Source organism: Bos indicus x Bos taurus, chromosome 23 (genome assembly GCF_003369695.1).
Source record: "Bos indicus x Bos taurus breed Angus x Brahman F1 hybrid chromosome 23, Bos_hybrid_MaternalHap_v2.0, whole genome shotgun sequence".
Classification (NCBI taxonomy): domain Eukaryota; kingdom Metazoa; phylum Chordata; class Mammalia; order Artiodactyla; family Bovidae; genus Bos; species Bos indicus x Bos taurus.
Window position 1 is genome coordinate 36,101,769 of NC_040098.1, and position 26,981 is coordinate 36,128,749.

The 26,981-nt window shown below is 38.1% G+C and overlaps 1 protein-coding gene and 1 non-coding gene across 4 annotated transcripts in view; one reads left to right on the plus strand and one right to left on the minus strand.

Moving 5' to 3' along the window:
* Positions 1 to 802: 802 nt before the first annotated feature.
* Positions 803 to 26,981, minus strand: part of LOC113881587 (placental prolactin-related protein 3) — a 64,957-nt gene continuing 38,778 nt past the window's right edge. For 2 of the 3 annotated variants that reach the window (XM_027524634.1, XM_027524633.1), the window contains 5 exons: positions 12,569 to 12,798; positions 6,020 to 6,201; positions 3,707 to 3,814; positions 1,777 to 1,956; positions 803 to 1,147 (listed from right to left, as the gene is read on the minus strand). In XM_027524634.1, coding sequence (XP_027380435.1) covers positions 956 to 1,147; positions 1,777 to 1,956; positions 3,707 to 3,814; positions 6,020 to 6,201; positions 12,569 to 12,798 — 892 coding nt within the window. In that variant the 3' untranslated portion in view covers positions 803 to 955. Of the gene's footprint in view, positions 1,148 to 1,776; positions 1,957 to 3,706; positions 3,815 to 6,019; positions 7,053 to 12,568; positions 12,799 to 26,981 lie in introns of those variants that run through there. The other variant, XR_003508085.1, reaches the window with a different exon arrangement.
* On the plus strand, positions 8,188 to 8,294 carry LOC113882372. Its single transcript, XR_003508379.1, has one exon. It is a non-coding gene; the product is annotated as a U6 spliceosomal RNA (small nuclear RNA).

Here is a 26,981-nt window from a genome sequence, read left to right on the forward strand (position 1 = left end):
TTGTGAAACCCAGAGTGATAGAATGTATGGAATGGCTGCAAGGTGATGCAGGAAATGAGGATGCAGTGGAGTGTGGGTGACGACAGCCACTGGAGGAGGATGAGCCAGTTCACCTTTGTATCTGCTATGGTCTCAGCCTTGCATCCCCCAGAAATTTCATATGATGAAATCCTGATCCCCATTATTTTGGTAACCCTAGGTGGGGCCTTTGTGAGGTGATGGAGTTATAAGGATGGAGCCTCTTCAATGAGATGAGTGCTTTTACATATAAAAAATTCACAGAACTCCCGAGCCTTCCCTCCGTGTGAGGGCACAGTAAGAAGTGTGTGACCATAAAGGACCCTGCATGACCACGCTGTGGAAATCCATTTCCATTGTTTTTAAGCCTCTGCTTTTTGTTATAGCAACCCAGAAGGACTAAGACAGCATCCTAACAATCTTAACACAGTTCAGTAAACCTCATGCTATTTACACAAAAGTGCAAAGCACTTATCTTGTCTGGTGTAACACTGTGATAGTTGGCTGACAGTTTGTGGTTCCTTTCATAAAGAATCCTGAGAATTCAGTCTTCTTGGTAGCATGACCAGAACCACGAACAATTGTCTAATACCTTGATTCTAATAACTTGACCCAGAATAATTGGCTGTGATTCTTACACAATCTCTTAATGGTCTTCTTTGTAATGCCAGCTTCTGCTTTTTGTGACTAATTTTAATAGGAGCTTCATTCTCTCAATTGTCGGGGTCGATTTCCTTTTGATTTTCTATTAAATGAAGATAAGAAATGTTAAGGAATTTCCCTCTTAGATTTTGACACCTCTACAGAGTCTGTGTTTATTTTTTTAAGAGGAGACCCATTTCACAGAGCATGCATTAAAAAGCTATAAATTTCCAAGAAGCTTGCTGTGGGATATATCATCGTGACCACCTCAGAGCTGGATGGGATGGATGTGGATTTAGCACGTGTTGGTGATTCGGCACGCCAGGATCTCGGTGTACATGTCAAGTTTACGTGAATCCCTATACAGGCACATGAACAGCTTGTAAAATGCAGAATGACGCACATCTTCATCGTTGGACACCAGGGATGCGAGTCCTGACCAGTAAATGCGAGCCTTGAATATTGTCCGTATTACTGGATAAATAACCTGAATACCCAAAAAATAATGAGTTCTTATGTGTTTTATTAGTATTTGCATATCTTTTTCCTTATAATTATCAAATTAAGATTTGGAGAAGACATATGAATATAAAACACTCTAGATATGGATTTTGAAGCCAGCCTATGAGAAAACTCTTAGGAATCTAAAATGTAGAAACATAACTCAAGATTAGTTTTAACTTTCTCTTTTCTTCCTTCCGACTCTCATCTTTTGATTTGAGGAGAACAGAAAAAGAAGACAAGTGGAACTTCAATAGCATATGTCCTGGGTTACTTTGAAGAAAATGCTGATCTTGGAAATTCTGTTCTCTAGTTCTCTTACTCTTGAAAATATTTCAACCACCTGTGCCAAGGAAGAGGCAAGCTTTTGGTGGAATTGTGTGCAATGCAGGGTAGGCTGCACATGTCAAAAACTGCAGTGAAGTTCTGATTCCTTTACAGTAGAATCTATCACTATGAATGACTAGGCTCCTGCTTTATGTAGTAGCAGTCTAGAATATACAAGTCATGAACCTTTTTCTTACAAAAAGATATATTTCAAAACACCATGCGCATTACAGAGGTGACCTCTTTCATTCATGAACAAAGCAAGAAAGCCCTCTGCAGGATGCTCACCTGGCTGAATTGCCTCTCTATGAATGCTTGAAGTTCTTCTATTTTTCTCATGTTCTCTTTGGCACTTGATAGGATAGTATCTGAGACTTCTTTCATACTCTGCAGGTCCTTGACTAGAAGATACAGAGGTCTATGCCAGGAGTACAGTAACATGAGTATCCACTTACTAAGGTCTTCATTCTAAGCAACCAGAAGAAACAATCTGATTAAAATAAACATAATTCAGTGGTTTTGGTAACATGTGATCTTTGCTCAGAGCAGCTGACCTAAAAAACTCTTGGTTATTCCTATTTGCATGCAGAGATTTTTGAAGGTAGTAAAAGTTGCAAAAGTATAAAATGTAAGCTATTAGTTCACACTATGCTGAATTATTAAAAATCTAGGTTATATTAGGAACTAATTCTTCTAATGCATTCTAATTTATGAAGAATTTTCTTTTTTCTTCTGAAATTCTACCACCACTCAGTGAGTTCTTTTATGTTTGTATATTTGCGTGAGAGAATCTAAGCATTTACGCAAGTCAGTATATGCCTGCAGTGCCTGACCCAGGAAAGAGGGATTCCACCTGTGCCCACATCATTGTCACCCAGCGATCCATTCGTATTAATGAATCAGATGAGTCCTTTGTGTTGATTTTTGATTGATAATTTGTTTCATGATATTAAAACAAAGAGACAAGGAAGAAGACACGACATTCCTAAACAGGCTTCTCTCCTCAGCTGATCCCACACCACCCGCCTGCTGACATCAGAAGAGTCTGTTTTGTTGACATGTGTCCGGGGAGAAAACGGCACAGCATTGTCTTTAGTAACAGCATCAGTGGGATTCACAGTGGAGGGTCCCCCCTAGTTCACCACTACTAGCAGAATTGAGCCTGAAAATCCCGGAGGCTGAAGATCTCTAGTTAATATGCTTGATTTCTTTACAGCCATGAACTGTTTTACTGGTAAAGAACAGAGAACTGAGTAGGATTAAATATAGTAATGCACATAAAGTGCTGAGTAAAATGTATGGCCATGTAGTAACTCTCAATAATCTTTAAATTTAAGCGTATTGAACAATCCCTCCTCTTCCTCCTCTTTGACCTTTTTCCTTTACTTGATCACCCTCATTATTAATGAGTTTAACAGAGGAAAAGAATGCTGGTATCATTAAGAAAGTTGTAAAGAGAGAAGATAGTATTTTAAGGGGGAATGCATGTGAAAATATTTTAAATAATGTTAGGACAAAAGATAATGCAGGAAATCAGAAAGGAGAGATTATAATGGTGAAAATTTGGAGCTGCCATAAATGATTGAGGCTTGATATGTAAATTGTGTTGTCCTCAGAACAGAGGCAATTGTTGTGGCCATGAGAAGGAAAGCAATGTTTTATAGGCCATTGTGGGGGAGACTTACAAATTAAAAATAAAACGTGACAGAAGAGTCATTGAGAATGACGAATGAAGGAGGTGTCAGAGAAGTAGAAGCAGAATCAGGAGAGCCTTGAAAGGCAGATGTGGTGGCTTGGGTGGTGCAGTATAGGACTCCCAAGTAGGAGTCACTAGTAACAGGGAGTACTCAAAACTGGGTGTGTTTCTTACATATTCATGAATTTTGCAATCTTATATTTTACACATGGAAATTCCCATTCATTTCCTGTTTTTGTACAGTATAATAGTTGCAATCCTGTGTCTGATGCATTGGTTGAGCTAAAGTTGTCTACATGGACAATTTATGGATCTGTTATTTATGTTGCTACTACCGATTTTTAGTCATCCCTTGATTTCGCTCATGCTTCATCAACTGCATAATATAATTTCTCTTCAATTGCTTACAGTTCCTCCACCTTTTTCTGCATGTACAGTTACCATTCCCTCTAATATTATGAAGCCTGGTAAGCTATATACTTTCTCATTTGATCTGGTGAAAAACCCAGGTGAAAGACTCACGTTCATCCTTAGGGCTTTTTCTCTTTCTTGGGGAGTATGGAGGGAATTGGTATGGCAGCTTTTCGTGGCATTGATAGTGTATGGTTGGTTCTGGGCATATTTTTCATCCTGAAAGTGATCAGGCAATTAGTTAGGGCTGTTGGGCATTCGGTGGATGAAACCATTACCAGAACATTAACATGTTTAACAGCCTTGTAATTTTTTTTTTTTTTTATGAGGGGAATCACAAAATTTGAAAGTCATTCTTTTCATAATGTTTCTATACATTGTCTCTATAAAAATGATTTTACATCTAACTTTTCTAAGTTCAACCTTTTCCCTTCTATTGCCTTCTCCAATTTTATTATCTTTTTTTTTTTTTTTTTACTTTTTAGTATTTGAACCAAATATAGTACTTTTGTACCAATACTTGGTGCTTCCCAGATGACAGTAGTGGTAAAGAACATTCCTGCCAATGCAGAAGATATAAGAAGACTCAAGTTTGATCCCTAGGTGAGGAGCATCCCTTGCAAGAGGGCACAGCAGCCTACTCCAGTATTCTTGCCTGGCAAATCCCATGAACAGAGGAGCCTGTTGGGCTACAGTCAGTAGGGTTGCAAAGAGTTGGACACAACTGATGTGACTTAGAATGCACGCATGCACCTATATTTAACCATTTAATCTCTTGTTTACTGTGGGTTAGAGCCAATATATTTCCTTGCAAGGAGTTATAAATTATGACTCTGACTTATCTCTGATCCGCACACAAAAAGCTTAGTGTTCATCCCAGGTGCAGAATACAATGCTGTTTATGGTGACAAAATGGTACGGTGGAAAAACATGGCATAAAGTTATAGGAAATACTAAGCAATGGACTGAGAATAATAAGACTAGAGAAATCTAGCTAACACATTGATAGAGAAAAAGTAATCTTTAGCGAAAGTTATGAACATTTCAAGAGATTACTTGGAAGAGTTTTTAAAAAAATGGACAGTCAAAAATGGAGGATGAAAAAAACTAGTGAGTAAAAAGAACTACATGAATTTAATAGAAACCTTTAACACCGCCTTTTATTAGCTGTCTGCTCAACTGTGTGCTCCTTGATTGACCTAAAAGAATTAACATACAACTTTCAAATACTTTCCTCAGAAAGAGAATAATTGTTTCCAATTGTAAATTCCCTTTCTATTGCAGTTCTAAAGCTATTCACTGCAAATCTTAAAATAATAATTTGTAGCCTTAATAAAACTACCATTATTTGATTCTGTGACCGGGATTCAGCTTTGTTTAACATGTTCCATCTTTCCAGTTCACTGCAGAGCAGTTCTCATTTATTGGCTATTTACTCTGAGCCTGGAGAAGAAAGCCCAGAGAGACACTGAAGGACCAGAAAATCAACACGCTTCCTTTCCCCCAGTCCCACCTAAAAGTGCTTTGTGTCAGGTAGTATTGTGGGCTGAATGTATGTTCTTCAAGTTCATGTGTTAGACACCTAACTGCCAAAGTGCTGTGTTTTGAAAAGGGTTCCAACTTTTTGGGATCCCATGGACTGTAGCCCACCAGACTCCTCTGTCCATGGGATTTCTCAGGCAAGATTACTAGAGTGGCTTGCAGTTCCCTTCTCCAGGGAATCTTCCAGACCCAGGGATAGAACCCAGGTCTCTTACATTGAGGGCAGATTCTTTACCATCTGAGCCACCAGGGAAGCCCATTAATGTTAACTGAGCTCTTAGGGTGAAACACTGATCCAATAGGTTTAGTGTCTTCATGAAGCGAAACACCAGAGAATTACCTCTGTGTGTCTGTGTCTTTTCCTCTATCTCTCTTCCCCACCCCCGACCCTGTGTGAGGACGAACAGAGAATCCAGCATGGGAGGAAAGAGTTCTTACCAGAACCTCACCTTGCTGGCCCCCTGATCTGGGACTTCTAGCCCCCAGAATTGTGAGCAAATAAAATTCTGTTGTTTATTCCACTGAGTCTATTGTATTCTTTTATGGCATTCTTGGCTGACAAATACAAAAATCATTTATTTTAAAAATTTACAAAAGAAAATGAATGAAAGGAAATTGAAAAAGTTATTACATTTCTAAGGAATCGTAGGGATTTCACAAAACTAGTCCTTTTTTCGATTTCCACATCTTATGAGCTGATGGCTTCTTTGACCTAGACACTGTGTTATTTGAATTTTGGCTGATGCAGCCTTCTTGTTGAAAGGACACTATAGCCCAACACTTATGCAAAGGGTCCATCTGGGAGGCTGGAGGGCTACACACCGTGGGGTCGCAAGAGTCGGACATGACTTAGCAACTAAACCACCACCACACAGTACTTACAAACTCATGGAACATTATGGTGGTATGGTTAACGATATCATGTGACAGCCTGGAGGCATTGAGAAACAGGTGTGTAAGGGATTCCAGGGGGATGTCAAACACGTCAGGACAGCAGGACGGGCATGAGTTGCCTTGGCACAGGAGCAGATTTGACATGACCATCAGCAGGAGCAGGCAGGAACCTGTTTAAATAAAAACATGAACCGTTCTGAGATGATCTAGTCACCTGAGTTTATCAAATCCATCCGGTGAAGGGAAGGCTTCTCTTTCCCTGTTGCTCTGAGCAGGAGTTGGTGCTATAGTAGCCGAGATGGGGAAGAAGGATCACATTCTGTGTCAATTTAAATGGAAGATAATATTTGCACAGATAGAGAGTTGGAGAAGTAGGTTACTCCCTGTAATTTTGTATTTCTCCCAGAAGTACTTCTGTGCTCTGCAAACATTTGGAACTTAATTCTGAGCCAGAGTGTTTAGGCCATTTTTTTAAGACTGTTTAGTGTTGGGACTCCGCAGACTCTGGCAACAAGGCCCTCTAGGAGTTTGTAATTTTTCACTCTACATTGACTAATGCTTGCATTTTAGACACTGAAATGACAAGAAAAGTCCAGTTGATCTGTGTGGTTTACCATCACACTGGGGTAAGAGTAAACACATGACTGACTGATCGCTACTTTTGAGTACAAAGAGAATACCAAGAGAAAAAGGATACTGTACCTTGGATCTGCTCACTCACCTTAGTAACCCCATGCATGTCTTTGATACTTTCCCAAAAGCTTTAAAACATCTTAAAATTTGTGTTTCACAGGAACCCTGTGAGATAGACTTAATCTTCACTATGATCATCAAGTTCTGTTAATGAAGATGTGATGACTTGGAGAGGGCAAGTAATTTTCCCCAGGTCCCATTATTAGCAGATGCAGGTCACTGGGCACCAATACACTCATCTGTTCACTTCCTGATGTCACATCACACATGCCTGTGGCCCTCGGTCTGCATGTGTGTAACCGGGACCACATCAGGAGCTGTGATGACTCTGCTTAAAGAGAAAAATATTTTGTCTTTGACTGCAAAACAGCAGTGACCCTAGAACACTGGTTTTATCCACTTCTTCTGCTCTGTCTATAAAGCACTCACTGTTACAGTCTTTGACAATTATCAGTGTGGGGGCCTGGTTCTCCTGGCTAGCCTTTCTTCTAGGCACCTTGACAGCTCTTCTACTTTTATTCATCTTTAATCCTCTCGTTACATTTGTTTCTTCGAGAAAGTAGCAAATAAATCTCCAAATGGTAATACAAGAATATTACCTGGTCAGCATCCAGGACAACATCATCGACTCTGCGAACAAGGCCTGCCGTTTCCTGACTTTGACTCTTTAGGGACAAAATTTATCTGTCTGGTCGGGGGTACATCCTGACAACCCAAGGGGCTTAGTTTTTGAACCATCTCCAAGCATCTCCTCTTTGATAATAGAACTAGACTTCATGCTTCCATGATGTATGTAATATTTCAGAAATTATTCCTGGCCCTACCTTTGGCCAACAGAAGCATAAAATCATAGACTCTTGCAAGTGCGATTTTAATATTACTTTTCCTGTGTGTCCTTTGTATGCAAACAGAATTTAAGACTGAAATGAGCAAGAATTGAGATTGGACAAGAGAACTAATAAAATAGAGATTTTATCCTCCTGAATGAGATCTGAACATGATTCTTTTTCCAATTTACCAGAAGAGTGGTAATTTAATTAAGGATAACATATCAGCATTTATTAGGTTTTCTCTGCTCTTAGTTAGTTTAAAGGGGCATAGTATCTAAGACAAAATGGTTAGTTAAAATTAGGTAATGAAAATAAAAGAGGAGATTCTCAAAGGAAGACATATAAGTTGGAGAAATTTGGAACTATATCTCTCATCAACTAAAGATCTTATTGTGACAGGCTAGGAGAATAATAGCTTGTATAACATAGATGTATTTGTGTGCATATATTTATGAGCATGTATACATGTGTTATGCATAAAAATATGTTTAATTCATTCATGGAACTTTGAACCTTAAAAAATTCAATTTTATAAGAGCTGGTAAATATAACAGAATACCCACATTCCTAATGTAATTGATCATTTATTGGTAGATGACTATATATTTTATTCTATTAAAATGTTATTCATGTATTTGCTTTGGTAGCACATATATTAAAAATTTGGAATAATACTGAAAAGATTAGCATGGTCCCTACCCAAGGATGACACACAAATTTGTGAAGCCTTCCATATTTTTCTGTAACAACTTTGAGGGATGGGATGGGAATGACGGCAGGAAGGAGGTTAAAGAGCGAGGAGACATAGGTATACCTATGGCTGATTCATGTTGATGTTTGCCGGAAAGCAGTACAGTATTGTAAAGCAATTCCCCTTCAATTAAACATCAATAAACTTAATTATTAAAACTGTTATTGGCGATCATATAACAGGTTCATATATCCATTGTATGACTAAAGACTATCTGACTGGAAACTGATGGTGTCAATTATCATTGGTTAGTGGTTCATTAACTTTATAATTGAATGAGAAAAGTAAACTCACAAACACTACTGTCTGTGATTCAGTGTCATAGCAAGCTATAATCCTTGTCTGCGTTCGCTTTTAGGTGGTACAGCGCCCAAACTTTGAAACTGAGGCTGTTCCCAGAAGCACACAGTCGTGAGTCCTGCCCAGGGTTTTTGTTCCTGATGCTGGAGGCTTCCGTTCGCTGGTCACTAAGGCTGAAATTTTCTCTGCTGAGCATTCTCTGGGTCTACGACGTGCACAAGTCTTTATATTTTGGTTTTCTAATTTCATTCTCTTATTCTTTTGATCAGACTACCAAGTCCCTTTACGATTTAATTTCAGACCCTTTTGTGCTTTGATCTTTCTGATACTCATTAGTGTATTTGCTTCCATGTCTATCTCTCTGAGTAGTTTTCAGCATCTACATAAACCCTACCCTATTCTCTTACCGTCTGAATGTTGGCGTTTAGCATCAGCATATTTTTATGAACTTCATTTTCCTTCTGGTGCAGTTTCTGGTACACAGCTTAAGCTGGTTGGCTCCCATCTGGCTTGTTCCTGTTTTCTCCAAAAAATTAGAGAACTCTGCTTTCTTTCTAGGCAGTACTGCCCCTTCTTTTGCTACCATTGCTAATTTTCCATGATATCACTTCCTGCCATATAAGCTTTGTCTTTCTCAATCTACTGTAAATAGAGTACCATGTGCCTCTATGTTGGTGTTACTATTTTAAATAAATATCAACCTAGTATAGCATAGAATTAAAAGGAAGAAAATTACAGTAGTATTAGTAATAATACATTCCCCCAAATTATAATCCAGTAATGCTCCCAGTTTTAAATGACTTTCTATGCATGTATTGTTGAGGTCCCGTACTCATTTTTCCATACTAGGTGTTTCAATTTTGAAAAAGAATGTAGAAAACAATGGAGTGTAAAATTCTGAAAATCACCTTGGATTTTAGATGCCTCAAGATTAAGTATATAATTATTAGTTTTTATAATTAGTAGGGTATTCTTAGCACATATAACTCAGTGTCGGGTGATTGCTATTGAGTAAAGGATGTATACTGTGAACTGCAACCACCCAACAAGTGGTTGGAGATAAAGAATGCAATGCAAGGAAGAAACAGGCTTTTGTTCTGGAAGGAAAACCTTACAGGGTCTGTCATCTACAGTCTACTCTTCAGATTTTTCAAAACATTTACTCTTCCTTTGCTCATTTAATAATTTGGAGTGTTTTGATTTCTTTTCCTACTGAGTTGCATGAGTCTCTTATATACACTTGGATATGAAGCCCTTACCAAATATGTGATTTGCAATTTTTTTTTTCATTCCATAGGTTGTCATTTCATTTTACTGATGGCTTCTTTTACTATGCAGAAGGTTTTGAGTTTGATGTGGCCTCACTAGTTTATTTTTGCAGTTCTTGCCTTTGCTTTTGATGACTGTGTTGTTTGAGCTGCTTGTATTTTGGAAAGCAATCCTTTATCAATTGCTTTATTTGCTATTATCTTCTTCCATTCTTACCAAAACACACAGACTGGCTGAGTGGATACAAAAACAAGACCCATATATATGCTGTCTACAAGAAACCCACTTCAGTCCTAGACACACATACAAACTGAAAGTGAGAGGATGGAAAAATATATTCCATGCAAATGTAGAAAAAAAGAAAGCCAGATTGGGAATTCTCATATCAGAAAAAATAGACCTTAAAATCAAAACAATTATAAGAGATAAAGAAGGACACTACCAAATGATCAAGGGACCAGTCCAAGAAAAAGACATAACAATTTTAACTATTTATGTACCCTACATAAGAGCACCTCAATACATAAGGTAAACATTAACTGACATTAAAAGGGAATTTGACAGTAACACAATAGTAGTAGGCATGTTAACACCACACCTATACCAGTGGACAGGTCAACAAAATAGAAAAGTAGTAAGGAAACATAAGCCTAAAAGTCAATGTTAGAGCAAACAGACCTAATTGATATCTTCAGCACATTCCATCCAAATGCAGAACAATACAATTTCTTCTCAAGTGCACACGGAACATTTTCCAAATCTTGGGTCACAAATCAAACCTCAGTAAATTTAAGGAAATTGAAATTATTTCAAGCATTTTCTCTGACTGCAAAACTGTGAACTAGATATCGATAATAAAAAAAAATAAAATTAAAGAACACAAACACATGGTGATTAAACAAAAAATTTCTAAATAATGCACAAGTTACTGAAGAAATAAGGGAAATCAAAACATTTCTAGAAACAAAGAACAATGAAATATGATGATCTAAAACCTATAGGATGCAACAAAAGCAATTCTAAGACGGAAGTTTATAGTAATAGAAATCCTCCCTCACGAAACACATAAATAGATAACCTAACTTTGCATATCTTTAACTCTTTTAAAATTTCTCTTATCAATGTCTTAAAGAATATCTATAAAATTTTTCAACACCTTGCTTAAGGTTATTTCTAAGTGTTTTATCTTTTTTTGATGCAATAGTAAATGGGATTGTTTTATTTACTCCATTTTCTGATAGCTTGTTGTTGATATATAGGTAGGCAACTGAGTTTCATATATTGGAATATAGTAAACATAATGTATGCTACATCTTTAAAGAATAGACACTTTCCCATAAATAAGACATACAGATGATTTAGAGGTATATGACAAGCTGCTCAGCATCAGTAATAATCAAATGAAATGCGGCTCAAAAGCACAAGAGATATCACCTCATACCCCTTTGAAAGTCTAGTACCAAAAATGTAAGAAATGACAGATGTTATTGAGGATGTGGAGGAAAAGGAGTGCTTATGCACTGTTGGTAGGGATGGATACCGGTGCAACTCCCACGGAAACATACTGTGGAGTTTCCTCAAGAAATTTAAAAGAGAATAGTTATGTGATCCCTTATCCCACTTCTGGATATATAGTCAAAGGAAATGAAACATTGTCTCAAAGAGAGATCTGTATTCCCATGTTCCTTGCAGCATTATTCACAGTAGCCTTGGTATAGAAACAACAATCTTTCAACAGGTGAATGGATTAAAACTATCTGATGTGACATATATAGGTAAATATTATTTAGCCATTAGAAAAAGAAAGAAATCCTTCCATTTGTGACAACATGGATGAAACTGGAGAGCATTACGCTAAGTGAACTAAGTCAGAGAAAGACAAATACCATATGATCTCAATTATAAGCAGTTAAAAAAAAAAAAAGATGGAACTCAGAGTAGAAAAATGTTTGCCAAAGACTGGAGGGTAGGACAAATAGGGAGAGATTTTTAAAGGTTACATATTTTCATGTATAAAAAATTAATAAGGTCTGAGGATCTAAGTTTGAGCTTCATGATCTAATCATGAGATCTAACCATGAGATTGAACAAGCTCTGGGAGTTGGTAATGGACAGGGAAGCCTGTGCTGCCACAGTCCCTGGGGTCACAAAGAGTGGGACACCACTGAATGACTGACTGAACTGAAGAGAGTGGAACTTACCTGTGTTCTCCTCAAAAAGCAAAAGTTAAACATGTGTGATGGTAGCAATGTTACTTAATAGAAGGGAAACTCGTTTTTAATACATGCCCAAATAGGGGTGGACAGGATGACGGAGGGGTAGGTGGAAGTGGGGTACACCTCTCTCCACTGATGCATCAAGAACGTCCAAAGACGCCGCAGTTCTCACAGAAGACCAGGTGAATCCTGGCAGGACTCCCTGACTACTGAGAAGGAACATCCGGATCCACACAGAACTTGGTAGGACAAAGGAAAGAAGGGACAAGGAGGAAGGGGAAAGAAGGAGGAGAGCAAGTGGGACCAGCCTGCACCTGGGGATGAGGGAGCTGAAGCGCAGGGGAGAGATCCCCGCGTCCATGGCCATCCACTGGGATGGGGGAGGCATTTGAAGCAGTTGGAGAGTGAACTCACTAATCTGTGACAGTCTGAACGGAGTGAGAACCACATAGACAAGCCATGCTGCAGCCTTTCATACCTCGGACAGGGTTGTAAGTCCACTGGTGTCCACGGAAGCTGGGAGCTGGAGCCATGGGGATTGCGGAATGATCCCAGGGTGAGGACTCCTGTTGACCGTGGGGAGTCAGCCTGATGGGATGGGGTGGAGGAAATCTGCTGCATGGAATGCTTCTTAAGGAAAGCCATGAGGCCATAAAAGAGGATTCAACTGCCTGTGGAGTAGAGCTGTCTCTTTCTCCATGCTGGTACCTGTAGGTTGAGCAATAAAGAAAGACTTCAGTGAGGGTGGTCCTTGAGTGCCTGATGCACTAAGCAATGGAGAACTTTGAATGTCTATATACCCGACTCTACCCTATTCTTTGTCTAAATTTTGGGTTTTAGCATCGTAATATTTTTATGAACTTAAATTTCTTCTGGTAGAGTTTCTGGTTTCCAAATTAAGCTAATTCCTCACAGCTGGCTCATTCTTGCTGTTTCAAGAAACTTTGACAACCTTCCTTCCTCTCAAGGCAATACTGTCCTTTCCTTTACTACCATTGCTGGCTTCCAATACTTTGACTTCTTGACTAATATATTCTATGTCTTTCTCTATTCACTATAAATTTAGTAGTATGTGTCCCTATGTTGCTATTAATATTTATAATTAATTATTATCCTGATGCAGTAGAGAACCAAAAGGACTACAGTTACAACAGTAGTAATAAATTGCCCCAAAATTATAAACCATTAATGCTCCCATTTAAAATTGATTTTATTTTTTTCCCTTTTTTAAATTTATTTATTTTAATTGGAGGTTAATTACTTTACAATATTGTATTGGTTTTGCCATACGTAAACATGAATCCACCATGGATGTACACGTGTTCCCAATCCTGAACCCCCCCTCCCACCTCCCTCCCCATACCATCCCTCTGGGTCATCCCAGTGCACCAGCCCCAAGCATACTGTACCCTGCATCGAACCTGGACTGGCGATTCCTTTCTTATATGATATTATACATGTTACAATGACATTCTTCCAAATCATCCCACAGTCTCCCTCTCCCACAAAGTCCAAAACACTGTTCTATACATCTGTATCTCTTTTGCTGTCTTGCATACAGGGTTATCGTTACCATCTTTCTAAATTCCATATATATGTGTTAGTATACTGTATTGGTGTTTTTCTTTCTGGCCTACTTCACCCTGTATCTATATATTATTGAGGTCTCTTAGCTAATTTTCCTTACTAGGTGGCTCAATTTTGAAATGAAACATAGAAAACAATGGAGTGGTAAACTTGGGAAATTACCTTCCTTTTGATATGCTTCATTAGTAAGGATGCAAATAGTAGTTCCCCTCCCCCCATTGGGGCTGTTCTTAGTATATATTATAGCTCACTGTGGGATGATTGTTATTGACTGAAGAATGTACTCAGTGAACTGTAATTGTCAAACATTGAGTGGAAATGAAGAAAGTAATGCCAGGAAGGCACAGGCTTTTGTTGTTCTCGAAGGAAAAACTTGCTGTGTCTCTCATCTACAGTCTAATCTTCAGATTTAGTGAAACTGTTCCTTTTCTTATGCTCCATTAAAAATTTGGATTATTTGTGGTTTTTTGCCTTGAGATCTTTGGATATTAAGCCCTTATCAAATATATGATTTGCAAATATCTGCTGTCAATCTGTGAATTGCCATTTGATTTTGCTGATGTTCCTTTATTTGGAGTTTGATGTGGTCCCACTTGTAGGTTTTGCCATTGTTGCCTTTGCTTTCGGTGTGAAACCAAAAAACTCATTGCAAAGACCGATGGCAAGAAGATTACCTTGATGTTTTCTTCTAGGGGTTTAATCGCTTCAAGTCTTTTGTTCAACTTTTTAATCCCTTTTTAGTTGATTTTTGTGTATGGTAAAAGACAGGGGCACAGATTCATTTTTTCATAGGACTATCCAGTTTTCCCAGCGCCATTTTGAAAGGCTTGTCCTTTCCCCACTGGATATTCTTGGCTCCTTTTTCATAAGCTAACCGACAATATATGGGTGTGCGTTTCTTTCTAGCTTCTCTGTTCTTCTCTGTTGAAATTAGAAGACGATTGCTTCTTGGCTGGAAAGCTCTGACAAACCTAGACAGTGTGTTAAAAGCAAAAACATCACTTTACTGACAGAGGTCTGTATAGTCAAGGCTGTGTTCTTTCCAGTAGTCATGTACACATGTAAGAGCTGGACAGACAATAAAGAAGGCAGAGTGCTGAAGAAGTGATGTTTTTGAATTGTGGTGCTATGGAAGACTCTTGAGAGTCCCTGAGCACCAAGGAGATCAAACCAGTCAATCGTAAAGGAAATCAACCCCATTTACTCTTCAGAAGGACTGATGCTGAAGCTGAAGCTCCCATATTTTGGCCAACTAATGTGAATAGCTGACTCATTGGAAAAGACCCTGATGCTGGGAAAGATTGAAGACAGAAGAAAAAGAGGCTGGCAGAGGATGAGATGGTTGGATGCCACCACCAATTCAATGAGCATGAACTTGGGCAAATTCTAGGAGATGGTAAGGGACAGGGAAGTCTGGTGTGTTGCAGGCTGTGGAGTCACAAAGAGACAAACAGGACCCGGCAACTGAACAACAACAACAACAGTTTTACACAAGTTGTAGAATTTTTTTTTTCTGTTTTGTGAAAAATGCCTTGGAATTTTGAAAGAGACTGCAGTGAATATGTAGATAGCTGTGGGTAGTATGGATGTATTAAAAATGTTAATTCTTCCAGTCCATAAATATGAAATATGTTTCCTTTTGTGTCTTTTAAACATTTATTTCATGAGTGTCTTGAATGTTTTCATACATAGATCTTTCAACACCCTGCTTAAATATATTTCTAAGTATTTTATTTTTCGATGCAATTGTAAATGGATTATTTGTATTTCTGTAATTTGTTTTGATGTATGGATAGGTAACTGAGTTTTATATATTCAAATACAGTATACAAAATGCATGCTATTTTTTACAGAATAAGCAATTTTCCCCCCAAATAAGACATACAGAATGCCCGGGAAGTATATGACAAGATGCTCAACATCACTATCAGGGAAGTGAAATCAAAAGTACAACATACACCACCTCGTTCCTGTTTAAATGGCTTTTACCAAAAAGTAAGAAATAAGTGTGGTTGAGGATGTGTAGAAAATGGAGGTCTTAATGGATTATTGGTAGGAATATATATTGGTGCAACTCCCATGGAATACCTTCTGGAAGTTTCTCACAAAATTCCACAAACAACTGTCATGCACCCATTAATCCCACTTCTGGATATATATTCATTTCTACATATATATTCAAAGGAAATGAAATAATTATCTCAAAGAGAAATCTGCACTCCCATGTTCATTGCATCAATATTCACAGTAGCCTAGACAACCTATTATGGGAACAGTCTAAATATCTGTCAGCAGGTAAAGTGATTACAACAATGCGATGTGTTATGTATATATATATGTGTGTAAGTGTGTGTGTGTGTGTGTGTATTGTATTTACCCATTAAAAAAAAATCCTCCATTTGTGGCAGCATAGATGAAATTGGAGGGCCTAATGCTAAGTGAAACAAGTTACTGTGTGATCTCAATTGTAAGGAATCTAAAAAGAAAAAAAAGTGGAACTCAGAAACAGCGTAGGTAGTGATTGCCAGGGCTTGGAGAGTGGGGGAAATAGGGACGGGTTTGTAAAAGGTTATACATTTTAACATATGAAAATTATAAGGTCTGAGGATCTAATGAATAGCATGATGACTATAACTGATAAAATTGTGTTGTATAATTGGTGCTAAGAGAGTGGTCACGTATGGATGTGAGAGTTGGACTGTGAAGAAAGCTGAGTGCCAAAGAATTGATGCTTTTGAACTGTGGTGTTGGAGAAGACTCCTGAGAGTCCATTGGACTGCAAGGAGATCCAACCAGTCCATTCTGAAGGAGATCAGCCCTGGGTGTTCCTTGGAAGGAATGATGCTAAAGCTGAAACTCCAGTACTTTGGCCACCTCATGCGAAGAGTTGACTGATTGGAAAAGACTCTGATGCTGGGAAGGATTGGGGGCAGGAGCAAACAGGGATGACAGAGGATGAGATGGCTGGATGGCATCACCAACTCGATGGACGTGCGTTTGAGTGAACTCTGGGAGATAGTGATGGACAGGGAGGCCTGGCATGCTGCAATTCATAGGGTCATAAAGAGTCGGACACAACTGAGTGACTGAACTGAACTGAACTGAAGAGACTGGAACTTACCTGTGTTCTCTTCAAAAAATAAAAGGTAAACATGTCAGATGACAGTATGTGACTTATTAATACACAGGGAAAATCTTTTCTAATACATATGTAAATGAGGGTCAGCACTATTTCAGAAGGGCAGGTCGAAATGGCAATGTACTGGAGTGGGCTGCCATTTCCTCCTCCAGAGGAGCTTCCTGACAGAGGGATTGAACCATCTCCTATGTCACCTGCATTGCAGGCATATTCTTTAGCTGCTGAGCCATCAGGGAAGTCCTAACAAAATTGCCATATATCCTAAAAATTCTACTATAGGGCATATACCCTGAGAAAACAATGGTTCAAAAAGACATGTGTACCCAAAATTCATTGCAACAGTGTTTACAATAGCCAGGACATGGAAGCAATCTAGATATGCATTGAGAGAGGAATGGATAAAGAAGGTGTGGTACATCTTTAAAAGGAAATTTTAATTAACCTTAAAAAGAAGCGAATTCGGGTCACTTGAGCTGAGGTGGATGACCCTACAGCCTGTTATGTAGAGTGAAGTAAGTCAGAAAGAGAAAACCAAATATTGTATATTAATGTGTGTACATGGAATCTAGAAAAATGGCACCGGTTAACCTATTTTCAGGGTAGGAAGAGAGACACAGAGAACAGATTTGTGTATACAATGGGGGAAGGAGAGGGCAAGTTGAATTGAGAGAGTAGCGTTGACACGTAGTACATTACCATATGTAAAATGTTAATAGATGCCAGTGGGAAGTGGCTGTGTGACACAGGAAGCTTACCCAGTGCTCTGTGACAACCTGGAGAAGTGGGATGGGGTGCAGGTGGGGGGATTCAAGAGGGAGGGGATACATGTATACTTATGGCTGATTCACATCGTTGTACAGCAGAAACCAACACATTGCAAAGAAATTATACTCCAATTAAAAATAAATTTTAAAAAATACATACATATATCAAATTATCATGTTATATACTTTAAATATCTTACAGTTTTATTTGCCCATTCTGTCTCAAAAAATACTCTGCTTGCTAGTCACTATTCATGACATTTGATTTATACATGTTGGTGTCTACATAGGAAAAAGAAAAACTTTGCATTATCTACTGAGAAAGGCAAAATGGAGATTTTTTTGATACTTAAATATCACTTAAGCAAAAGGATTAATAATTAAGTAGTTCTCAGTGGATGAATAGCCCCTCAGCCTCTGGCCTCACTTTTATTAAGTGAGGACCCTGCTTCTCCTCTTTCTAGTGCTTTGATGGGTTCCTTATCTTTGAGGGCAAATTTAACAAGTCAGCTTCCATACAAATGTTATAACTGGGTGCTTAGTCCCCAGAGGTGACAAAGAACCTAATCACTTGAACCTACCTGTGTGAAATAAAGCCTCCCCCATATCATTTGTGTTTTGAAGGAGACCCACGAGGCTGAGGGAAGCACTGAGGGGGAGGTTCTGTTTTCCAAGCTGGATCCTCTTGTCAGGACTAGATCGGGGGTGTGTGAAATTTTTCAGGCTGCTTGAGCAGCAGTGGCTGTCTTATGCTTGCATACATATGCCCATCACACACACACACACACACACACACACACACACAAAACACCCCCCACAAAATAAATGACCAGCATGAAACCAAAGTCAGGTTTCCATTTTCCAGTGACTGAAGATAAAAAAATTAGACTTATCTTGTTACCCTAATTCTCTTCTTTTCAGGGTAAAATGTGAATGAAAAACATGAAAATCCCTCACAAACCTTCAAATCAAAGAGAATTTTAATTTTCCTCCTTCATTTTCTTTAAATAAAAATATTCAACAAATATAAATACAAAGACATCAATATATTCATACAGATATACATAAAGGTTAGCTGAACGATCTTTTAAAAAAGATGTCATTAACTTTACTGTGGAAGGTCTCTGAGTGTGTTATGATGACCAGCCACTAAAAGGTTTGACATTTTTCATGGGGCTGAAATATATTTTCTCTTCTGGACACTTCAGATCATAAAGCCTTTGTAGAGCTACATGCAAAAACTGAGAAACTTGCTCTTGTTTTGCTATCACCACCTCTGATTTTTGAACCTCTGGGGGTGTCTTATAAACAGAAGTCTCATCTGAAATGGCTGCTGTTAAAATAAATATGTGTTGTATACTGCATGTTTTATTTGAAAATATATTTTTATTATTTTTTACCATAATAGCTGGAATTTTCAACTACGTTTCCATTCTGTAGGTAGTTTTACATTTTAAAATGTGGGTGTTTGTATTAAAGTTATAGGGACTTTGCATAAGAGTTTTTAAAAATTAATGCTTTGATCAAATTTTGGAACTGGAAAATAGGATTGGGGTGACCTGATTTCTCTCTGCCCTTTTGCTTGGTTCCAAAGTGGGAACCACATCAGATGGTGACCATTCTGCTCCTTATACAATTCCTGGGAAGTCAGTCCACAGTCTCCTTTAATGACCCACCTCAGGACTCAACAACCCAGATTATTGAAAGTTCCTGTTATATGTACCTTGAAGCTTGAAGTCATTCCATGTTTTCTTTTCCATTTTCCATGGAATTTGAAACCTCTCTAGTCTAATAATTCCTAATATACTTTGATGTGATTATTAAATGATCTTGAGCATACTTTTCTAAGGGTAAGCCATCAGGATTTAGCATTTCTCATGTCTTCCTTTACACTCTATATTTTGTATATTTTGGCATATGAATAAATAATCAAGATTGAAATTGTTTCAAAGCTTCATAATTTACAAAGCAATTTTTATATCCATGCTGATCTTAGTCTCATTGTGATATACAAGGAGACAAGGGTTTCATGCACATAAGGAAGAAAGAAATCTGGGAAGCAAGGAAGGAAGGAAGTTAAGGTGATGTGTAATGAAGGGTTGAATAGAGCAGGAAATGGATGTAAGAACATGAAATAATGGGATGCTTACATATTTCAGTGGCCAAACTATGTAAGATAGATGGGTCAGCCAAGAACAGTTGCCCTTTTCTAATTCACTAATTTTTGTAGCAAAATCAAAGCCTCATATTTTTTGCAGACTCTTGCCTGATTGAATCCCATCCTGACAAAGTTGGCACACAGATGCTCCACACACAGGTGTGTACACAGACCTTGACAAGTGAAATGAGCCAATTTGCATTGTGCCTACCAATCGCTCTTTGGTCTGCCCCTATTTCCCTTCAATTTTCTATACTCTTCCTGCATGTTCTACCTGGTAGGATGTGGGAAATGGGTAGTTCAAACACACACATTAAAAGTTGTAGGGATAAAGTTGACTCCATTACAAATTACAGTTACACTGCTGGTTCAGCAGTAAAGAACCCACCTGCCAATGCAGGAGACCCGGGTTCGATTTCCTGAGTGGTGAAGATCCCCTGGACAAGGAAATGGCAACCCATTCCGTATTCATGCCAGGGAAATCCCATGGACAGAGGAGCCTGGTTGGTTACGGTTCAAGGGGTTGCAAAAGAATCAGACACAAATTAGTGACTAAATAGCAAAATCAGGGAAGTCTTTCCCCCATCATTCCCTCTTTCTGGCCACTGCTGAATATGATTTAAAAACTGGAGATTTGGAGTTGTAATTGAAAATCAGAAACATATATTACTTTTCCATTTGAAGGAGGAATCTGTAAACTCAGTCCATGAATGTTTAAAATCTTAGAACTTCATTAAGTTGTGATGACTACAGTGAGACAGTCAAGGTTGAGAAAGAGAAGCTCAGCCTTCTCTCCCCAGCAAGACAGCTGCCAGATGACGCTGCGCTCTGAGCTTGCTCTCTTGGCCTCTGTTCTGCTTGTCTCCTGCATGCAGAGCAAGAACACTTAAAAAGCTATTAGGGTTTGGGGGGCTCAGATACTCAAAGGCAAACATTTTCCTCAATCCCACAAAGAAAACAACTTTTTTTTTTGAAAAATTTAAGGAAAGATTTATAGACCTTCAAGTTTATAAAACCATCTGGTGCTTTGTAGTTTGCAGGCTGGTTGCTTGAGAGTTCAAAGTTTGGACCGACCACACCACTGTTATTACCACTCCCTCCTTCTTGAATAGTTCAATTTAGTTTCTATAATGATACCTAAGAGTCTAGTCTTTTAAACTCATTGGACAACTTGTGAAAATCAGTAGGATTTAGGAGAATGTACCTGTTGCTTTTTAAGGGCATTTTTACTATTTGACCCTTGTTGCATTAAGGAGTCCAGTTGGTGACTTCTGAGTTTCCACTTAGCTTAGCTTCCATGTGGAAGCATTGCATAATTTGGGTTTTGTTCTAGCTGTTTGACCCCTCTCAGTAAAGTGTTTAGGCTGAGGAGGACTGAAAAGAGCTTTCTGATGGGATATTTCCAACCTCTTCCAAGCTAGAGTAGTCTTCCCCTCAGCATAGCAAACCCTTATATAGAAATGGTTTCCAGCCTCTATAGAGTGTTCTGGTGGCGCAACTCAGATCAAAGGCTTGATATTTGAAAAACGCACATTCACATTGCAGAGCAAAAAAAAAAAAAAAATGTTATGCAAGTCAATAATATCACTTCAAAGTGACTCAAGTATGTTCTCAATTTCAAAAGAAAATGGAGAAAATGGGAACAGGTGTATAAATATTCTCTGCCTAATTCTATTTGTAACTGACCTGAAATCTCAACTATCCCTTACTGCTAGTGACAGGTCCCCAAGGACTCTGGGTGTAAGGCAATCTGCTTATAAATTGCCTGTACTTGTGATAATCTTTTACACTTAGATTACAAGGGTGACAAACTTTGATTCACCTCACACTTTTGGAATGCAAATTAGTTAGTCTTTATTAAAGGAATAGCATTTTAGGGAAGAATATAAAATGTGAAACAAAGATAATGTGGATTCACCTTTAGATACCTTTAGTCCCAGAAAATTAGTTGTATTCATAGGATTTTTTACTGTTGTTGTTATAGTATTTGTGGATAACCCATTTTATGGGTGTCTGTCATTCTCCTAGGTAGAGTATAATTGTATCTTCAGATTACACAACATTTTAGGGATAGGGTTCTTTATTTTTTTCTTTGCATGTTCAACATGCTTTATGATAACAATAGAAAAGTCTTCTCTGTGCATCTACGCATGCAAATGTTTTAACGTATTATATCGGTGCTTACTTGACATATGTATCTTGCATACATTATCTGACTTGCTAGAAAATAAATATTAACCATATTGTGATGAAAATTAACTCTCCTGACAACTCTTTCTTTCCCCGTATTCTTTCCTGAAATGATGATGGTGAACTATAATATTGTGGGAGTCTATGTTCAGAATGTAAAGCTCAAAACACGAGGCTCAGAGATTGAATGTTGAGGTCTGATCTGTTCCTTAACTTTGCCTTAACCCATTAGACATTATGTCAGCAGTTAGGCAAGGCAATATTTTTCCTCCCGCAACAGTAGCTCTTATTTTGCTTCTCAACCTCTGACAAATCTATTTGTATGCATCCTCTTTCCAACACAGTGCTAACATGTCAAAGTTCATATGTAGACTGAGTGTGAATCTTAAATGATATCACAGAGTCATTTTTTTTGGAAAATGCGGAGACTCCAGATTGAGCAGTACGATGCACTGATATTTGTCTAAACTGGTTCTGGATCTGACTCATCTGTGACTGAATCTTGGTTACCAGACCTGCATTTCATTTCTACTTAAATTCCGAAAGTACTTAGGAGATTTTAATCAGGTTCTTTTGAATTTATTTTTGGTTAATCCCCTTAGAAACAGTTTATAGACTAAGGGGAACCTCCCAACGCTTTGCAGAATGAAATTGCATCCCCTAAAATGCTTACTTCTTGTATTGCTCAGTGACTGATTGGTGCAAGAAAGCAGCTGACTTCGGCTGTTTTCTTTCCTACTGTTTTGTAGTCAGTAGAAAAGCAAAGGGCTCTGTAAGCATAGTTGAGTGAACACACAGCTAGAGGCTCAAGATTTTACAGTCACCTTTTGCTTACTGACTTCTCCCTTCCTGTCCTCATATCACTTCTGTCATCAGTTTTCACAGACAGTTCCTCCAGAGAGTGGGCATTTCCACCTGCCTCTGATGTGAAATGCACTGAAAATAGTTTTGAGCTTTGACAGACATATCAACTTCAGTTTTTCTAACTAGCAGCACCAAATAAACTCTGACATGGGGATTACTGACCTCATGTCTGCCAACTGGGGTTGATCCATGGTTGCTATCACCATTTAGAAAAGTACATGTGAAAATATCACATGATGTGAGTTTCAGTTGCAAATTTTGGAAATCTTCAATCCATCTATTGTCATAAATGAGAAATTTAGAAAATGTCTGAAACTGTATATATGCACTTTTATATACTGTTTTATATATAGATATAATTTATGTATATAAACTTAAATATGCTTATATATATATTTATATATATATATATATTGAAAAGGTTATTTGTATTATCAAGAAAGGGCAAAACAAATTCATTCTTTCATCTTATTGTGTTTTGTCTTTCTTCCTAGTCTTCTGAATCAAGTTCTAGTTTTCAGTCTAAATTGAGTGGAATCCACACCAAGTTTGTTTTCTTCCCCAGCTTATTAAATACTTCATCATGGGGTCAACTTCATGTATTTTCTGACCTCTAAATTTCACCAGAGCAAACCCACAGTTTACCTCAAAACCATCATGAGAGTCTGCCAGCCTTGGCATCTTGATTTTTAAACTAACCACGCATTTCTGGGTAAGTAGACATATCCATGATTTTCTGCAATATTATGGCAAAAGCCTTGGTCAGTGGTTTTCACGGGGAGTGAGGAAGCTACATTTTTAGTATTAGAGTTACACCTGGGGCCTGGGCAAAATGCAGTGTGCAGAAAAGAAGACATGACCATTCCAAGAACTTTGGCCTTTGACCCAGAAATATATCCTAATGGGTCTCTGGCTGAATTTCCACACTGATTCTTAGCACAATAAAACTGACAAGCATGAGTTCTTATGAAATGTGTACACTATAGTTTCTCAACCACATGTGAACACCATTGAAGCATTTATAAATAATCTTTGGATTCTCAAAGTTCACAAACATTTGTCTGACCTTGAAAAAAGCCAATGGAAAAGTATATGGAATTCCGAATCTGGAATAACTGAATAAATGAGATAATGTATCTGATAATTTTCTGTGACTTGTAACTATAAGACTAATGTTGATCATTGGTATGTACAGTTCGATTATTTTCTTTAGGTTCTATGGAATAAGATTTAGGTTTGTCAGATTATTTGGTTTCTGTATGTGTATAGTGAAACATAAATTGAATTAGGTTCAGATAACTGATTCCGGTCTTGCTTTGGTATACCAGTTGTCTGTTGGTTCTACACACCTTCTACTCCTATCTCTAAGGAATATTTTTTTTTTTTCTCTGCTTTCTGCCTGTTTCTCTAGAAATCATCTATTCCCCACCTGAGTCTATGTTTTGTGGGTGGGGCTGACCCTGTTTCCTTACTTCAGGAATTGCCAGCTGTCTTGATTAGAGCACTCAGGTTTCATCTAATTTGTTCATGGTGGGCTTTGAGTAATGCTAACTTAAAATACTTTCCTCTGGGACTTTGCTAGAACTTTTGGGATGAGTAAAGATACAGCTTCTAGTAGTTGCATTTTCTGTTCTGTGGGGACAGCCTGCTTGTCATCCTGGAGCTAAGGAGAGGGATGGAGAAAAGAGACACATTCCTGATAATAAAGGTTGGACTCTGCCTCCTCCCATTCTCCAAGTCAGTCCCTCTGAACTTCCCTGCTCTGTGGTCCATCTTTTTGTCTGTTTAATTTGCTTCAGAGAAGCTTCCGTTCCTGGCAATGGAATGTTCTGGTTTCTTCCCACCATCATTCACGGGCTGCCTAGTGGTTGTCTTACCTGGAACTTGGCAGCCATGTTTCCTCAGGTTCAGTGTTTTCATGTGTAAAATTAAATTGTAGCATTTAGAAATCAAACAAACAGTATACAGAAATGAAAATATTTCAGGAGTGTTATCAAGTTATGGGAGTTGGGTGCTATTAAATGCATTGTTTTCAGCCTAGATCCAAAGAAATGGGAGAAGGGGGCATCTGTAGAACTTAAGCAGAGTCCTGCAGAGGAGGACACCTTGAAGAAACTGTGATTGTATCTGGGAAAATTTAAGAGGAGGGAGCCAGGGGAATAAGTTCATGGATCTCATTCTGTTTCCTTCCATCCATCTCCTGCCAGGGCTTCCCATTTGTTGACCCCAACAGGAAGACAGAAAGTAAGGGGGCATGTTGATGTGGTCCCTAGGCCATCCCACAGAGGCCATAAACATGGTGGAGAAGGAAGAAAGTATATCCAGAAGGGCAAAGAGAAGATATCTGGCATGGCAGATAATCTTGGACTTGTTTTTCAGTTCTAAAATTAAATGAGAATGAATAAAAGGTTAGAAGGATGTGACTTTGGGATTCATTTGGATTAATGTACACGTATGAGTGAGAAAAGAGGAGGGAAATCTTACATTACTCCCCCCTCTTTTCTGCACATTTAATATTCCAGTTCATTAAAAGGATGACTAATTAGACCAATGATGTTTTACTGTTTCAAATGACCTGGCAAAAGAGTTATGTAATTTACTAGTTAAATTAGACAATAAATTGATTCAGATTAGTCTTCAAAGTTGGTTTTAAAAATTAGAACAGTATTTTGAATGTTGATTTTGAAAAGAAATTTAGAAAAGTATGTTTCTTTTGTATGCAGTAGATTTGAATAGCTTTAACTTACTCAACTAACGTGTTTGAAAATAAATCTGAAAAGTAGACTCACAGATGTGCAGAACGAAGTAGTGGTGAGTAGTGGGTAGGGGATACAAACTATTGGATATAAGAAAGGCTGAAGGATGTTTTGTAAAACATGGGTAATGTAGCCAATGTTTTGTAGTAAATGTAAGTAGAAAGCAACCTTTAAACATTGTATATATTGTTTTGAAAAAGCAGAAGACAGACAACCATTTATTTTTTAAAAACTAACCACTATACGGAGGCCTAGTGTTTCATCTGGTTTCTCCACTAAAGGGATAGGAATTTGTCTAAATGCTTGAGAAAGCCTGACCATGTTAGGCTTATTGCAAGACCACAAAGTACATGTAAAACCACATATACCATTCTTTGTGGGTGATTTAAAGAATGTTCAAGAGTAAGTTTTTCTCCATACAAATTTCCCCACTTATTTAATTCCTGAGTAACATAGAGCTCCGCTGTAATGGCACAACAGAATATTTAGAGTTGTTGTTCAGTCCTAAATCATGTCCAACTATTTGCGACTCTACAGACTGTAGCAGGCAGACTCCCCTGTCTTTCAGAATATTCAGAGAGAATAATTCTTTATAAAGATATGAAGGTCTTACAAATTTAGAAAAAAGCCCATTCAACTCCTGTTCTTTTGTTAGATCTGCATGCTCGTAGATATGAAGTCTAAATGTATGTGTATTAACCTATAATACAGAAACACCACTTTCCTCCTTGGTGATAGTGATGGTCTGTGTCTATAGCTAGGGAAGTAAAACAGGCTTCTTCTGTTGTGGGATGGTTCTCCTGTGCCCTGCCCACCAGAGAGGTCTCTGTGTGGCCATCTCCATCTATGCCTAACTTGTGTGTGGGTAAACCGCAGTTCTATGGCACCCCGCCAAGAACTTTGTCTTGGCCACTGGAGGTGCCAATGCAGAGTCTCAAGATTTTATTCCATCCCAAAAGGTTTCATCAGAAAGGTATAATCCATAGGAGTAAAAACAGACTCCCTGGAAAAGAACACAAACAATGATCAAGATCATAATCTTGATCGTCTTCATAAATTTAAGAGAAAAATCTCACCAAACGGATTGATATATATTTTCAAATAATATTTTTTATTGGCTGCCAGCATATAAAGGTGGAGCATTCATAATCTGGAGGTCACAGTGTAGACTCTTTCCACATACACAGTGTCCTGCCACATTCCTTTCCATTTGCATTGGTGAACTGCAGTCTTTGCACCCAATGGTAGAGTGCAAAGATAAGGGATTTGACCCAGAAATAAATTCAACTTCACATCACTTGTAAGAAGTGTGAATTGTTACTTCACTCTAAAGATAAACATTTTCAGTCTTTTGAGTCTCTGCTATGCACTAGGCAGTATAAGAGATGCTTAATTGTCACATTTATATTTTTATTCACACGATCATACATGGC